This window comes from Entelurus aequoreus, linkage group LG19 (assembly GCF_033978785.1).
Source record: "Entelurus aequoreus isolate RoL-2023_Sb linkage group LG19, RoL_Eaeq_v1.1, whole genome shotgun sequence".
Taxonomy (NCBI): Eukaryota; Metazoa; Chordata; class Actinopteri; order Syngnathiformes; family Syngnathidae; genus Entelurus; species Entelurus aequoreus.
In genome coordinates this window covers 33,308,375-33,324,356 of record NC_084749.1, presented here as the reverse complement: position 1 = coordinate 33,324,356, position 15,982 = coordinate 33,308,375, and the positions used below count along the sequence as shown (strand labels likewise).

General features: G+C 39.4%; 1 protein-coding gene across 8 annotated transcripts in view; it reads left to right on the top strand.

Annotated features, from left to right (window-relative positions):
• Positions 1 to 15,982, top strand: part of rfx2 (regulatory factor X, 2 (influences HLA class II expression)) — a 68,320-nt gene that overhangs the window by 39,394 nt on the left and 12,944 nt on the right. For 7 of the 8 annotated variants that reach the window (XM_062028350.1, XM_062028344.1, XM_062028351.1 and 4 more), the window contains 10 exons: positions 1,779 to 1,861; positions 2,727 to 2,994; positions 4,157 to 4,231; positions 5,795 to 5,976; positions 6,135 to 6,254; positions 6,403 to 6,521; positions 6,659 to 6,777; positions 10,290 to 10,402; positions 10,528 to 10,679; positions 12,076 to 12,173. In XM_062028350.1, the coding sequence (XP_061884334.1) occupies positions 1,779 to 1,861; positions 2,727 to 2,994; positions 4,157 to 4,231; positions 5,795 to 5,976; positions 6,135 to 6,254; positions 6,403 to 6,521; positions 6,659 to 6,777; positions 10,290 to 10,402; positions 10,528 to 10,679; positions 12,076 to 12,173 (1,329 nt within the window). The remainder of the gene's footprint in view (positions 1 to 1,778; positions 1,862 to 2,726; positions 2,995 to 4,156; positions 4,232 to 5,794; positions 5,977 to 6,134; positions 6,255 to 6,402; positions 6,522 to 6,658; positions 6,778 to 10,289; positions 10,403 to 10,527; positions 10,680 to 12,075; positions 12,174 to 15,982) is intronic. The other variant, XM_062028349.1, reaches the window with a different exon arrangement.

Below are 15,982 nucleotides of genomic sequence, written 5' to 3'. Positions count from 1 at the left end.
AATGGTTATTATTTGGTGTTTGCATGTCAAATTGTGTTCAGAATTTACATTGAAACAACAACAGACTTTGATAGTAAGGTAGTGCTGTATATTGTTTTGGTAATGGCGCAGTCAATCAGTAACTGAAAGCTGCTGATTTAAAGCTGAGTTCTTCCTCCAGCTTCCTATGCTGATAAGTGTCTTTCTCTGGCTGAGCCTGGCCCACTGACTGTGTCTTTGCTTCTTATTGAGTGCCCACATTGTTTCTTGGGAGTCAAAAGGGATGTTTCAAGTCTCTGGAATGGGGGGACCTTGGCATGCCAACTGCACCATTCTATTGCATTCACCTTTTTTATTGACACTAAACTAACACATTGTACCACATTTTGCACAGGTTTTCAAATGATGTCATTTTGCATGCTATCATGAAAGCGTACATTTGGGGAAAAATTTAATAAGCCGGGCCTGCTGTTTGCAATGAAACTTGCCTTGATAGCATTTAGCTTTTGGCACCATAAAACACAGCTGCTTGCATGGATTTGATTTTACTTGCTTCATTCACTGCTGCTTCATCCATCTATGAGACGACGTTTTTCTGTGTGAAGTACATTCCTGATGAATAAATGGTAGAAATAGTTTTGGCGGAACAGCCTGTAACACAATATTTAACCACTGCAACCAAGTTGAGTTTAAAAAAACCCAAACAAGTATTTTAAGGAGGTAAAACCCAAAAAAGATGGACACACCTTTTCCATTACACTACCGATTACCATATTTTCCGGGCTATAGAGCGCACCGGTATATAAGACGCACCCACTAAATTATAGAAGAAAAAAACATGTTTCCATATATTAACCGCATCAGACTATAAGCCACAAATATATACAATGTAAAATTTGTTATTTATACAGAAAGATTGTGTAAATGTTTATTTACATACCTTAATTGTTTCCAAACGGTGCCAGTCACACGGCAATACAACGGCTGATTAAACAAAACAGCAGTAATCGTCATAGACACACTAACTGCAAATGCTACCTCTCCAATCAGCTAAAGAGTCCGTAACTCCACAGTGACGTGTTGGTGAATTTACTCAGGAATTTGTGAAACAAACAATACAAAAATAATGCCATTGTAGGTTAATACTACTAACACAGACACTTGTAAAAGTATTAGCATATTAGCTAATGCTAACAACGCTAGCTTCATTACATTACAATAGCACGTACACATTTGCATGAAAACATTCCTACAGACATCACACATGGGACGGTTTAGCAAATATGAAAAGTTTTAGATATATTGTAAAACTTACAAATGTTGCTTGGAGTGATGAATGAAGAATCCATACGTGTAAAATTGTTATGGAGGACAAGAAAACGGAACGACACTTGTACTTCTGGTTTAAAGCACTAAACGAAAGAAAATACTGTAGATGTTCACCCCGCAACAACTGCAGTGAGCGAACTCGTCTAAAAGATGGCACCGTAGCACAAACAATAACACACCTTTTTAGTGTCTCTACTTGTCTTTAATGAAAACTATTTGTTGAACACAAAACATTATGGTTGTTGGCAAATAAAGAAAATCCATAACTTAGCAGCACTGCTTAATAAACCGCAGTGTTCAAAGTGTAGGAAAAAAGTAGCGGCTTATAGTCTGGAATTTATACTATTCTTTTTCCTTAAATTCACAAATCTGTGCCTGTCAGTTTGCAATGCATCTTATATAAAATATGTCCACAAAACAAATTGAATTTTAAAATTGCCCTGAATTTATTTTGCATTCATTCTTTGTAGGTGCAGCAATCACAACATGTGTATCCATCCCAGGTGCACTATGTAGGGGAAGGTGGAGAGGCAGTTTACACTAATGGAACAATGTGAGCATTTTTACATCATTTCACTTTACTGCAAGAGTATCGCACATGTTCTACAAAGTACACTTCACACGCAATTTCCCCTTAGCTTTTTAATAAAGTCTATCCATCTAGATGTTCATCTTTAATATCTGTGTTGTCATGCCATCATGGTTTTTAAAGCCACTGTGGCATAGCTAGGATTCAGCCTCCCAATAATACCTACAGCGGTACCTCGGTTTTCGTACGCCCCACTTTTCATAGTTATTGTTTTTTGTTGAAAATGTTTGGCAAATGTCTGCGCCTGTTTTTGTATGCCCTCTCAGGTTATTTTATGGCCAAACATTGCGTCTAACAAACTAGTGTTTTCCCACATATCATTTGGTGAATTGAGTGTCCAGAACGGATCACCAGTCAATGAATCAATCAAAATGTATTTATATAGCCCTTAATAACAAGTTTCTCAAAAAAAAAAAAAGAAACCTTGAGAAGGGACCGCAGATGTAGGGACCCCACTTCCAAGGTGATCGGTCGCAGTGAAATATTGGTCCACCCTGGGTCACAACTCAGGTCAGCTAGCACCTAATCCAGACTGGTACTTCTCCAGAAATGATCCGTGGTCACCTGGTATCCTCTCCTGGCAGAAGAGGGGGGATCTGAAAAGGTGTCTATCTAAAAACTAAAGCTATATAATATTAATATTACTAAAGGAAAATTGCTTCTGTGTTTGTATGACTCTGTCTTCGCCGAACATTTTGGAACTGATTACCAACGAAAAACAAGGTACCACTGTAGTTCTTTACAACTAATATAATATGTAGTCTCTTGCTATATTTCGGAACATTGTTATTTGTCCTCGCTGCATGCTAACCACAGTGATTTCTCACAGTCGCACAGCCTACTACAACCCAGAGGCTCAGTTGTACGGTCAGAGCAGTGGGGGATCGTACTTTGACTCGCAGGCGGGTGGTGCTCATGTTGCCACGGTGGTCTCCTCTGCCAGTGGTGGGGTGCCACCCCATAGCATGGTGGGCATTGCCATGGACGTAAGCAGCAGCCATATCATCTCTAGCGGCAGCACCTATTTGATCCATGGAGGAAACATGGAGGGAAGTCGCAACCATATATCTCACTCATCTCGCTCCTCTTCAGCTATGGTGAGCATCCTACTTTCTTGCAGTACTCTTTCTATTACAGGGATAATCATCTAGAGAAAATGTAGTTATGTGAACTACAATGTGAGCCATTGCAGAATGATCCAAGTAAGTTAGCACTGGAATGGTCATTGTGTCACTGCGTGATTATTATGTGACAAAAAGATAGTCCACACTAGCTGCCACAGTTTTCTTGCCCCTTAACCACTGGATTAAGTAGCAGGTTGCAAAACTGCATTGACGAGGTGCCATCGTTCCTCTATTATAGCAAGTATATAGTAACATGGATCAAGTAGGCCCACCGAAAAGTCTCCAAACTGGCAGGTGTTACTATCCAAGCGGCAAAATAGTACGTACTCCATTGGCAGGGACATGCCCTAAACTTTACAGCAGCCATAGTTGGGACATCCCGGCACTGCAGTGAACCAGGACCAGGAGAGCCTGTAGAATGGGGACGCTGGTTTAAATAATTTAGCTCTGTCGTTTTTTTAGAGGTTTTCACAGGCACTCGAAGGCCCTACGAAAGAAAGCAACCCCTGGGGCTCATTACCATTTGGCCAAGAGCCCTCGGGAGAATTCTTAGGGGTTGGAACGATGCCTCCTTCTTTTTTTCTTTTTCTTCTATGTCTCCAGTTGGCTGCAGTAGCACGTCCTTTTCTTTTGGTCTTGATTTCCTTCGCAACTGAATGTCACTGGCTTTATCTACTGTATTGCTTCACAAATCAAAGACAAAATTCTAAAATAGATTTATACTGTACGTCAATGTAGTCTTTGTCCTGTTTGTTTTCCACATGGCATTGTTGGATAGGTTTTGGTACTTGGGGGGTGGCATTGCTGGTCTATTGTCTCTAAGCTTGACGTGACCTGTGCCCTTAATTGTAGTTCCTATTTGCATACATTAGAGTTTTCTGACAGAGCTAACTACACTCGAGGTCCCTTGATTTGCATGCTGTTGTGTGGCAATAATGGATTTGGCGGCAACACTGACTGATTTGAATGGAAATGCAATGATCTGGCTGCTTGCTAACAGTCTTATTTCCTTTTATCTATTTTTTGTGTTTTAATGTACTTCTGCTTACTTCTGACTTTTTCCCCCTTTCTCACTCTTTTGCCTCCTCCCCCTTCTGTGTCCAACTTTTTTTTTGCATGGTCCTTCTTTCTTTAGCTTGAAATGGCGATTGAAAACCTCCAAAAGTCTGAAGGAATTGCAAGTCACAAAAGCAGCCTGCTCAACAGCCATGTAAGTCTATCTGGAACTTTCTTTAAAAAGGACAGAATCTGTGAGGGATGGGGAGAAATCTGTGGCTTATCCTGTAGGTAGTGTGTTTCTACTCATTGAACACACCACCTACCGCTAGCTCGACTAACATTGCACTGTCCCACTGGCACGCATAAATGTCCCAGTATTACACATCCCTCGTTTGCTTTCATTTGCTGTCACTTACATCTCTGCATGGATTTGTTGTATGTGATTTTTCCAAACATATTACTTTTGTGGCAATAAGACACTTTGATAGAACCCGAAACAGTCATTCCTGTCCCTTTATGACGGAGTGTACTTGGACTTGGACACATTTAGCCGATCATTAAATGATTGTGCTGGGCTACACCTTGACAGACTATGACAAATCATGAATGAAAAATTTTGTTTTGTGATGCGCAAAACCTAAGCTCATCAGTGTACATAACTGAATTCCCCTTCTGATTACCTGCTAGCGAAACTGTGCCTACAAACTTTGAAGGGTTCATATTATGATTTTTTGACACTTCCTTGTGGTCTACATTGTTGTGGTTGTTTGGACAAAATTTCGCATAAATGTTGTTTTTACAGACCCGTATTTAAACCCTTCTCTGAAAACAAGCCGTTTTGGAGCCTCCAGCTGAGTGAAACTGTTTCTACGCCCCGACAGCCATTTTTGTAGTTTTAAGGAACTGTGTCAGGCCAGACGCCGAGTTATCTAGTAGTTGTTAAAAACAGTGCAGTGCAGACAAAAAGCAACATTTTAAGTGCAATACAAAACACAAATGAACAATCTCAGGGCATTCACAGACATGCAAATAAACAATGTATGGTAAACCCTAACTCTGTAACTACCTGTGCCAGTGTCCTACTTGTTAATAATATCAATAGTGAGTAGGATGCTACATGCAAACATACTTTTACAAATTGTCATATACTGTATCTAGAATTATAAGACATATTGCTTTATTGTATCCATTGTTGTCATAAATTGTATGAACTGACACAGCAATCATTTTGGGTAACTCCTTCTGTATATTCAAAAGTACAACATACATTACCTACTCATTTAAAGATAGTCAGAAAACATGACAATGTATAGAGATATTGCTGCCATACGTCACAAGAAGGGGAACATCTCAGACTCATTTGGAACAGGGAAAAATAGTTCTTATAAATTTGAAGTCAAATGTTCTCATGGAGACCCCAAATACACAAAAACAGATGGGGTTTGCATTTATGACTCCTTTAAGACCATTTTTTAAAAAATCCTACAAAGTAATTTAGTTATATTATTAAAACTTGCTTTTGAAGAATAAGACAAAAATATACTTTCTGCAGAAAACTACTCAAATTGTATATTTCAAATTTGTAGATCTTTTCTTAAAGGGTTCCTGGAGGAAGCGGGGCTCCCCTCTAATTTAATAGTAGAGGAAACACTTGCATATGTGTTTCCCATGTTTTGGTATGATAAGATTTGTTGCTCCTGTCCATTGTCCGCCAGATGACGATCAATGGACATTTTCCATTGGACGATTCTGATTCTGTCGTGTATATGTTTAGCTCCAGTGGCTGCTGGACAACTACGAGACTGCAGAGGGGGTGAGCCTGCCCCGGTGCTCCCTCTATAACCATTACTTGCGGCATTGCCAGGAACAGAAACTCGATCCCGTCAATGCAGCCTCCTTTGGCAAGCTTATCCGCTCCGTCTTCATGGGCCTCAGGACCCGCCGCCTCGGAACCAGGTACGACTTGGAGTCTGTCCTTTCACCCCCTGGTCGTGATAACTGTAATCATGTAGCTATTAGCAATGTGACGAGTATGATAATGCTTACAGACATTGGAGGCGGGCTAATGACAGTGATTACACTGATGACATGTTGTCTGGCTTTATATCTTTCAGGGGAAACTCAAAGTATCATTATTACGGCATCCGGGTGAAGCCAGATTCTCCACTAAACCGGCTGCAGGAAGACACCCAGTACATGGCCATGAGGCAGCAGCCTGTCCACCAGAAGCAAAGGTCAGCATTCCTAGCTTATGCTCTCCTCATATATTGTTATGTTTTCTTTGATTCATAAAGTTTGATGTTACATATTTGAAGCTAACACAAATGTCTCACTATAGTAAGACGTGCCTCCGATATCCTGTTCTGTCTCGTGCGTGTGTAGGTTCAAACCTCTGCAGAAGGTGGATGGAATGTCCGACAACCTTTGTGTAAGTTCCCACTGCAACAACACTCCGGAGCAATCTGTAGCAGCTCAGAGCCAGCACCATCAGCAGTACATCGGTCAGTACACAAGTGGAAATAATACTTTTTTTTATTTACATGCAAACATAAATGTAACTTGTTATATACTTCAATGAACACATGCATGTGAGTGACCAAAGTCAGTGATGACCTGCTGGCTTTTGTGGTTCACGCAGACACATCCCACAGCTTGCCTGAGTTTCCAACTCCTGAAGTGGGCAATCAGCCTCCGCCCGAGCACATCAGTATGAACGATATCAAGAAGCTGCAGACGCTCTACAGAGACCACTGCGAGGTAGGTGTTGGCCATGCATCTTCAACACACTTGTGGTCTTCTCGCCTCTATTTGTAGTTTTTCACACAACAAAACCCTTAAGATATTTAGGCCTTGTTCACACTGCAGGTCAATTTCGATTTATTTTGCCCATTTGCGACCTGTATCTGATTTTTTTCAGGTCTGTGCGAACAGTGCAATCCCAAATGTTTCATATCCAACCCAGGCCTCTGTCGTATGTGGATATAAATCGGATATATATGCAACGCGTCCTCAATGTGAACGCTTTCGCCCCGATCAGGTCACATTTATCTGACCATAACGTCATCAAAAAGCAATAAGCGTCATAAATATTTGCCAAAATTGACGGTTACAAATTAAATAGTTGACAAGGCAGTAGAAAACAGGTGAAAATAATATGTTTTAGGAACTCACATGAAAGTTTAACTACTCCTGTCTCTGACTGCTCGCCCACAGACACCCTTTTCAAGCAGACATCGAAGCTAAATATCCCGTAAAATTGCGAGAGCCGAAATACTTGTCCTCTTCCCCCTTAATCTTCTACACGCAATAATTTGATTCAGAAAATGTTGATTTTGATCGCACAAAATCCTTGAAATCCTCGAAGACCGACTATACACTTGTCCTCTTCCCCCTTAATCTTCTACACGCAATAATTTGTTTCAGAAAATGTTGATTTTGATCGCACAAAATCCCTGAAATCCTTGAAGACCGACTATAGTGGAAGCCGTGTTTACTTATGGAAACACTGCAGTGCGTGCGATGTCATAACATCATGTCTGCCTGCGGGTCAGATTGTATTCACATTAGAAATAGCTTTTTTTTGTAATGTGAACAGCCACTGAAAAGATCAGATTTGACAAAAAAATCTGAATTGGACATCCGATCCTGGGCCTTAAATAATAATCTATGTAGCAGACTTACATTTCATTCAATTTATTTAATTTCAAGCACAAAATCATTTGATGTCCACAGCAGTGGTTATCACATATTTTCTGTCACACACACCCTTGGGAGTAGCATTTTTTTATGCCGCTCCCCTTGAATGGAAATACTATTGAGAACTTAAGATAACTATTTATTTTGATGTCACTTATTTATTTGCTGTACAAACCATTACATGTTTTGCTTCTACCTCATTGTCAAAACAGATGAATAAAATGAGCTGACATCTGCAACAACTTAAAAACAATTAACTCAACCCCCCCTTCTTCGATCACACAATTCCTGTTAGCTGACTGAACCACATGGTAAAAGTGTGTTTCATGTCACATAATCATTGTTTACTTCATATTGATGCAAACAAGCTGTATAGGAAAGACTGTGCAGTTGTACCTCAACTTAATTGGTTCTGAGACGGAGCTCTTAACTCAAAATACTTGTATCTCAAATGAACACCGCCTATTGAAGTTAATTAAAATCAATTTAATTGGTGCTTGGCCCCCCAACACTAGACTATTTTAACATTTAGCATGCTTTTTGAAAAGAAAAACTAACTTTTAGATGAGAAATAATGTTTGAAAAACAATACAATAGAGTGTACTAGTAACAACTACACTAGTTTTAAGAAATAATGTAATAATAATGTACAGCATTCACCTTAGAGAGGGGAATTCTATGGTAACTCCTTCAAGCTGCTTCTCTGTCAAACACACCATCAGCAGCTTTTCCATATTGTTATAGATAAATATCCCTCAATTAGATACTATTTTAATGTTTTTGCAGACTAGCAGTAATGTGCTCAAATTTATTTGCCAAGTTGGCCACACACATGACCATGTTTTTGAAGATTCCTTTTTAGTAATTGAATGAATAACATCCACTTCTTCTGGCTTTCTTGTACGCCAACTAATGCTTGTTAATCTTGTTAATTCTCGCTTGCAATCTAAAGCATAACAATTAGGCGAGAGAACACTCAAAACACTCAAGTTGAAGTACCGCTTTTTTTATTTGCTGATTACATTTCTTTTAATAAATGAATTATTCTGCGACTTCAGTGGCTGACTACAATCCGTCAGGTCCATTAGCTTTGTCCGACATTGTTGGATTGTGTCATTCCCTTGATTTGTGAGGCCATGAATATGAGAACTAAGTTGAATAATAAGAAACATTACAATCAGGGAGCTTAACAGACAGGAGCGTGTGTGATTAAAGCAGCCAAGTGCTTTATCGCATTATCACTGGCAACCCTTGTCCATCCTCCCCATGCTCCCTTTGTTCCAGCTGTCTTTTCATCCACAAGCAGCTTTCAAGACATGCCAATTAACCTTTCTGTGCGCTGGGTGGACATCTTGGTGTCTTTGTGGTGGCCCCCTCGCAGGCCTTTTGTGTTGCCTTGTCTGTGGACGGGCACACAGGCTCCCGTCTTTGTCTGCCAGCACATTTCTGTCACTCTCACACCGCTTTTTGCTTCCGACTGCTGACTTACTGTAGTTCCTTTCGCTTGTGAGACAACGATGACCTGTTATCTCATTACCTGAAGCTTCTTCTTATTTAATGACAGATTATTTGGTTTGTTTATGGCTGAAAATGTTTTCCTCACCACAAACATTCACTGCCAACTTTAAAACATTCTGTCACAAATGTGTTTGTGCGGAAGTTTAATATATTAATATTCTGTCTACTGCCATGAATGGGATCATGTGTGTTTTTTCATTTACAAGTCACGCTGTTTTCCCTGTGAGGCAAAAAAACTGCAAGCTTGTTCAGTGGGGATGGGGGAATTCTCCTTTTTGTTTTGGCGTTTTGTGTTTGACCTGTTGCTGGGGGCAACAGTAAACAAGGTTACCATGGCGACAGCTAAGTAGACGCAAAAAAAAAAAACATAGCATGTGATCGAAGCTTACACCGCTTTGTAAAAAGATCCAGCAGGCTCGCTCGCTCCGAGGGAGTGAGAGAGATAGTGTTGACACTCGCACAGTCCACTTACTCTTGCCAATTTATTAGGAACTCGAGATATGCTGTGATAAATCGCAGCCCCGGCAAAAAAAAAGAGGATTATGATGAGTTGAATTTTGGATGTGTACATGTGTTGTGTTGCTGGGTTACACTTGTAACCTGACTTTTGGTTGCTCTGAAATCAGCAATAAATTTTGTACTTATTTTTTGTGCCTCTTCACACCACCAAACACTCTTCACACCACCAAACACACACACACACACACACACACACACACACACACACACACGTTTATGCAGGAAATAAGTGACATGGGGTAAGCAAGGTCAACACGTTGTCATCGGAAAAGGAATGTGTCAAAATCCGCCTCAAATTTGAAGTGGGGATGAAACCTAAACGTGACCTTTTGGATCCTGCCCATGATTGATGTGCTGTGTTCCCGCTGGCTCACGGTCTAACCAGTCGGGGGCCCACTGTGAGCAGGAGCAGCCTGTAGGAGCTGTGTTGTGTGTCTGGTTACCATGGTTGCACTCTCAATGTTTTGTCCCCCTTACTCCTCCCGCTCTCCCTCCCTCCCTCCTGCCACGCTTCCCTCTCTCTCTGCCGCCTGCAGGCTACTCTGGATGTGGTCATGAACCTCCAGTTCCACTACATTGAAAAACTCTGGCAGACTTTTTGGTACTCAACACCGCCATCTAGTGAGGGAAGCACCACCATACCCAACAGGTCAGAGCACAAACAGGAAACCTAGGACTGTGTTTTAAAACTAAATAGGTTAATAAAAGCAATCAATATGTGACACTATGACCAATATCATTTATTCATTCATACCTGGATTATTTATTTCTTAGTGATGACGAACTGGACGGCATGCTGCCCAGAGAGAAGCTAGTGGCTTTGTGTAAATATGAACCAGTCCGGTTATGGATGAGAAGCTGCGATCACATTCTCTACCAGGCCTTGGTGGAGATCCTCATCCCGGATGTGCTGCGTCCTGTTCCCAGTCAGTGTATTTTCTAGAAATACAGGGTGTCAAAAAGTCTATAAAAACAGTCAAATATTTGGAATTGATAACAAAACGGGCATGTTAATTGCACAAAGCATATTAAGGCAGTACTCGATTTCTTGCAGTATTTGCTTAAACTTTTACAGGGTTTTGATGTCGGTCAGTGTATCTTTGGGTCATTGAATTTTCGTTTCATGAATGGGAATTGAAAAACAAAAAATGATTGGTTTATTAAAATTTTATTTTGTAATGCAAAAAATAAAATGGGTTGGTTTTTTGTGCCAAACCAATAGGTAGATCTAAAAATTAGTTTTTTTCTTAAGAAATGTACATTTTTTAATTTTATATTTATTACAACAACAAATAATAATTAAACTGTCAGCGGAAAAAAAACAAACAGATGTTTTCTCACACCAGAACCGGTAGTTGCTGTTACTGGCCTGTAGGAAAAAAAAAGGCGTTCTATGTTAAGTTTGCATATAAAACCATATTGATTATCATATGGTTTTTATGACTCTCAGGATAAAACACCACACTGTTTTTTTCTCCATAGAGTTCAGTCCACTATCTTGTTTTCAAGTCACAACCTCCTCTTTCGGAGTCAATATAAAAAAACAGCTTTTCCGTTTCTGTTTTTCTGTTTCTGTTTACTAGGAATTTTATTTGTTGTCATATGAAAATGAAAACATTTAAATCAATGTGTGTTTGATCTAATTATTGTTCTTCGATACAAAAAAATGAGAACACGGGGCGGTATAGCTCGGTTGGTAGAGCGGCCGTGCCAGCAACTTGAGGGTTGCAGGTTCGATCCCCGCTTCCGCCATCCTAGTCACTGCCGTTGTGTCCTTGGGCAAGACACTTTACCCACCTGCTCCCAGTGCCACCCACACTGGTTTGAATGTAACTTAGATATTGGGTTTCACTATGTAAAGCGCTTTGAGTCACTTGAGAAAAAGCGCTATATAAATGTAATTCACTTCACTTCACAACACTTTGTTTTTCGATTGCCTTTTTTTTTTTAAATGAAATTCAAATAGAACAATGTTTTTTTGTTTTTTGATTCCCATTCATAAAAAAACTCAACTCAATGACCAAAACATGTACTGACCTGATCCACGTGATTTTCTCTTGGCCATTAATGCAGTAACTTTGATACATATCTTTACTATAATCACATAGAAAGGATCGTAATGCAGTGCTTTATCATAAACGAGGTGTCCAGGGAATTATGCCATGGCTTTAATTAACTAAAAAGAGCCTATTTTCTCAGTGGGGTACCACAAAAACAATAACCGTTGAGTAAATGAAACAAACCTGTCAAACAAATCTCACAATTGCTTTTGTACTACACTTTTTTAAAATGTATACTTTTTGGACACCTGTTTTTCTTCAGGCACTCTCACTCAAGCCATCAGGAACTTCGCCAAGAGTCTGGAGGGATGGCTGACTAATGCCATGACCAGCTTTCCTCAAGAAATCATCCACACAAAGGTGACTGAAAACACAATAAGAGACTGCTTACTTGTATGTTGGATTTTGTGTCAGATAGGAGAGAATATAAAACATGATTATTTGTCTTTAGGCCATTGGAAAAAAAAAATAGCACACATCGTGGTGTTCTCAATGTTTTTGTACGACTAGAATAAAATAAGCATTGGGAAACTGACAATGCAGCTGGCAAAAGTACTGAAGGAAGTCCTTTCAGGAAAAGGCCCAATAACTTAAATATAAGAGTAAGATAATATTTACTTTTTAATCATGTTAGTTTAAAGTTAAAAAAACTAAAACATGACATGGGATCAACAAGGTAGAAAACAAAGGAAACATGCAGAAAAATGAATCTATACAAAAATAGTTTGCTGTGAAGAAATCACTTTATATAAATGTTTCAAAATCCTCGTCATGGTGTGAATTAGTAATGTGCACTCCAGTGATGCTCAAACACCTGCCCTTTTGCCCTGCATGAGAAAAAGTACTCTTTCTGCTGGATTATTCTTCATTTGTTGAGTATAAAAATTACTCTCTCTAATCAAATATGTTTTTATATCTAATGTGGCATATAGCATCATAATAACTAAGCTATCCATTCTGAAAGAGATGGGCAGGCCGATAATTAAATGAGTTTTACTGTTATAAAAATTAGACAAGTTTACTAGTTGAATTTTTTAGATTCAAGGTAGATGTTAAACTACTGACAGTCTGGTGAGGAATATTATTGTGGTATATAAATAGTGTGATGCTGCTTATGCTCCAATCTTTGTCAGAAAACATAAACTGTAAATGTGTGAAATGTACACCTTTGAGTTTGTATTGATTACAATATAAATTGAAAATATCCTGCAGTGATTTCTTTACAGAGTGATACTAATCTTATGAATAATCTTTATGATAGGTACACTTTGTTCTAGCCTAAGCACCTGCCCCCACAACAATTCTATGCATGTGCCTGGTGTGAATTCATGGGTTTATTTCGACCCTTTTAATGGTGTTCAATCCCGAAATACCACTGGAATTACAGTACTAGTAAAACATTTTATAATAAGTTGCTAATATTTATATGTCTGAACGGAGCTGTGTCAGTGTAGGGAATGATACTCCTAGAATGCATTGCAAGGTCAAGGTTTTATTTATTTGTATAGAACAATATTAAAACAGCCATTACTGCCCCCCAAACTGTAACTTAATTAAAAACAGAAAGAGAAACAGAAGTAAAATGAGACATTTTTGTAAAATGAGACATTTTTGTAAAATAGTAAAAAGCATTGTTTTGGCCGTGTTGCCAGACATATGACATTTAACAATTTCACCCTGTGTATGATTAATGGTTCCAAAAACATCATAAATGTTGTTAGCAAACACTATTGTAGATGTAGTGCTTTGTCACGCATGCATGCCTCTTCACAACCAGGCGAGGGCGCTGTTCTTCCGCTTCCAACAGTGCTGTTAGTTGATTTAAAGGTAAAAACTGCTGTATAATCTAAATTATACGTGGTCTGTGGTAATGTTATACTGTAGAACATGGTCCTGAGCTATGTCACATTAGGTATGTAGATAATGTTCCTCAAATACCACAATGATAAGCCTCTGGTACGATAATTGGTAATTTCCTATCGGGTTACATAACATCCATCCATCCATCCATCCATTTTCTACCGCTTATGGGGGGCGCTGTTACAACAGTGCTTCGAAAAAATTTTTTGTTACGTCCACCATCAGAAAAAGAAAACCTTTCACGCCCCCCCACGCCCATTCGCCACTACGACTACGATAAACAGTGTAATGTGATTATAAAACTGTTACAAGTACACCTGAATGAGGAAGTCACGATTAATGGCTACAATAAGCACGTTTTGTAGTGCACAGCTTTTTGACGCAAGGTTTAAAGCATGATAATGATAAAGCATGTTCGTTGCACTGTGCCCCAACCAGGGGGGCCAGGCCCACTATTTGAAAAGAGCTGGGTTACCCTGAGATAGGGCAATGTCACATAATTGTCATTTCATTGTTACACGTCGGCTACAAATTAGTTTGTTCATGTAGCTCGTTTGAATCAATAAGTGTTGATTTAAAAAAATAATAGGCTGTAAATTGTTGCCAATTTGAAAACAATGTTACTGTATGGTTACGTGCTTGTCGCTACTTAATTAGCGGTTATTAGCTTACATGGGTAGGGCAGCACGTCCATACTATGGTGGCTGTTGAGGGTCAAAAAGCGTTTGCGTATATTTTTTTAACCTTTGATGAGTTTTTAGTAATGACGTTAACATTAGGTCTGTAGCACATCTGTAGTAAATGTGCAAGGAGTGGGCGACTTGTCAAGATTGTACCCCGCCTTCCACCCGAGTGCAGTTTGGATAGGCTCCAGCACCCCCGCAAGCGGTAGAAATAGATGGATGGATTCATATATATTAGGGTTGTCCCGATACCAATAATTTGGTACCGGTACCAAAATGTATATTGATACTTTTCAAAACTTTTCCAAATAAAGGGATCTACAATACATTAAACATATTTTAAAGAATCATTTTAAAAGGTTAAAATATAAAATGCATTAAACACATTGGGCTTTTCTTGTTGCACTCAAAGAACAATTTACAATTTAGCACGTTACATATAGTCTGCCATAATCAAGTATTAGGTTGGAATAGAATAAAAAGCTTCATTGACATTATATTAAATGCTTCATGATTTATGGTTGCCAATCCTGGTCTGTGCTTTAATAACAATACTATTATTAGTAAATACTAAAAACAAAACTATTGATAAAAGTGCAAAGATAAGGCATGTAGCAGGTAAAACACACATTGTTAGAGGTAAAATACAAATTGTAGGAATTTGTTACAAACTTCAGTCATTTCACTTGCATTAGTTGAAGCTAATTGGGCGGTTTTAGCTCCGCTAATATTTGGCATCAAGCTAAGTAGCTGTGTGCGCGTCTACTTATCGTCATGTGCACAACAGGGGAGCTGGTTAACTCATGAGAGTAGCGTATGTGTGTTTGCAAGAATGGCAATGTGTTGGCTGAGTGACGTCAGTGAGTAAGTGGGCGAGTAAAGAGAGAGAGAGAGGTAGCATGTGCACAGCAGAGTGATGAAGGGGTCTGGATGTGGCCTGCAAAACTAATAATTAAGTGATTGTCACGACTCGGCGGCCTTGTCAATCTGACCCGAAAGCAGAATTTAGCAGACCCATTGCCGGGTAAAGTGAAGGGTGTTAACCCAGACGAAAACATCGGCCCCGAAGGGAACGTCTGCCCTGTGCTCCATGACTACCGTCTGCATGTGAGCCGAACAGCTGGAAAGGTGTAACAACTTTATAATCTGTCACTCTTTATAACTCCTTGTGCAGATCTGAATGCTTATTATTTAAATATTTACTTACATTTGAAGCAAATGTGGTAATACTAATCGCCACATTTGGCGAGGCGTGTTTTAAAGCAACACTTGCAGCACGGCGCCTCCTTGTTTAAAGCTTCACCTTTATCGTTAGTTTCAAAGCCCAAATACCTTCATATTGCACTTCACGCACCCTCTTTATTAACCAGTAAAAATGATGTTTCTTTGACATTCTTCCTCTCCACGATGTTATTGCTTGTATGCCCTTTGTGTGTGTGTTTTGACACGCTCAACATCATGCGCCTCGGTCTGTAGTCACCGCTGCACAGCAGCATAAACGGTACCGGTATTTTTCAAAGGAGAAGTTACCGCAGTAGTAATCAGTAGGGAAGCAATCAATCACTCAATCAATCAAAGTTTATTTATATAGCCCTAAATCACAAGTGTCTCAAAGAGCTGCACAAG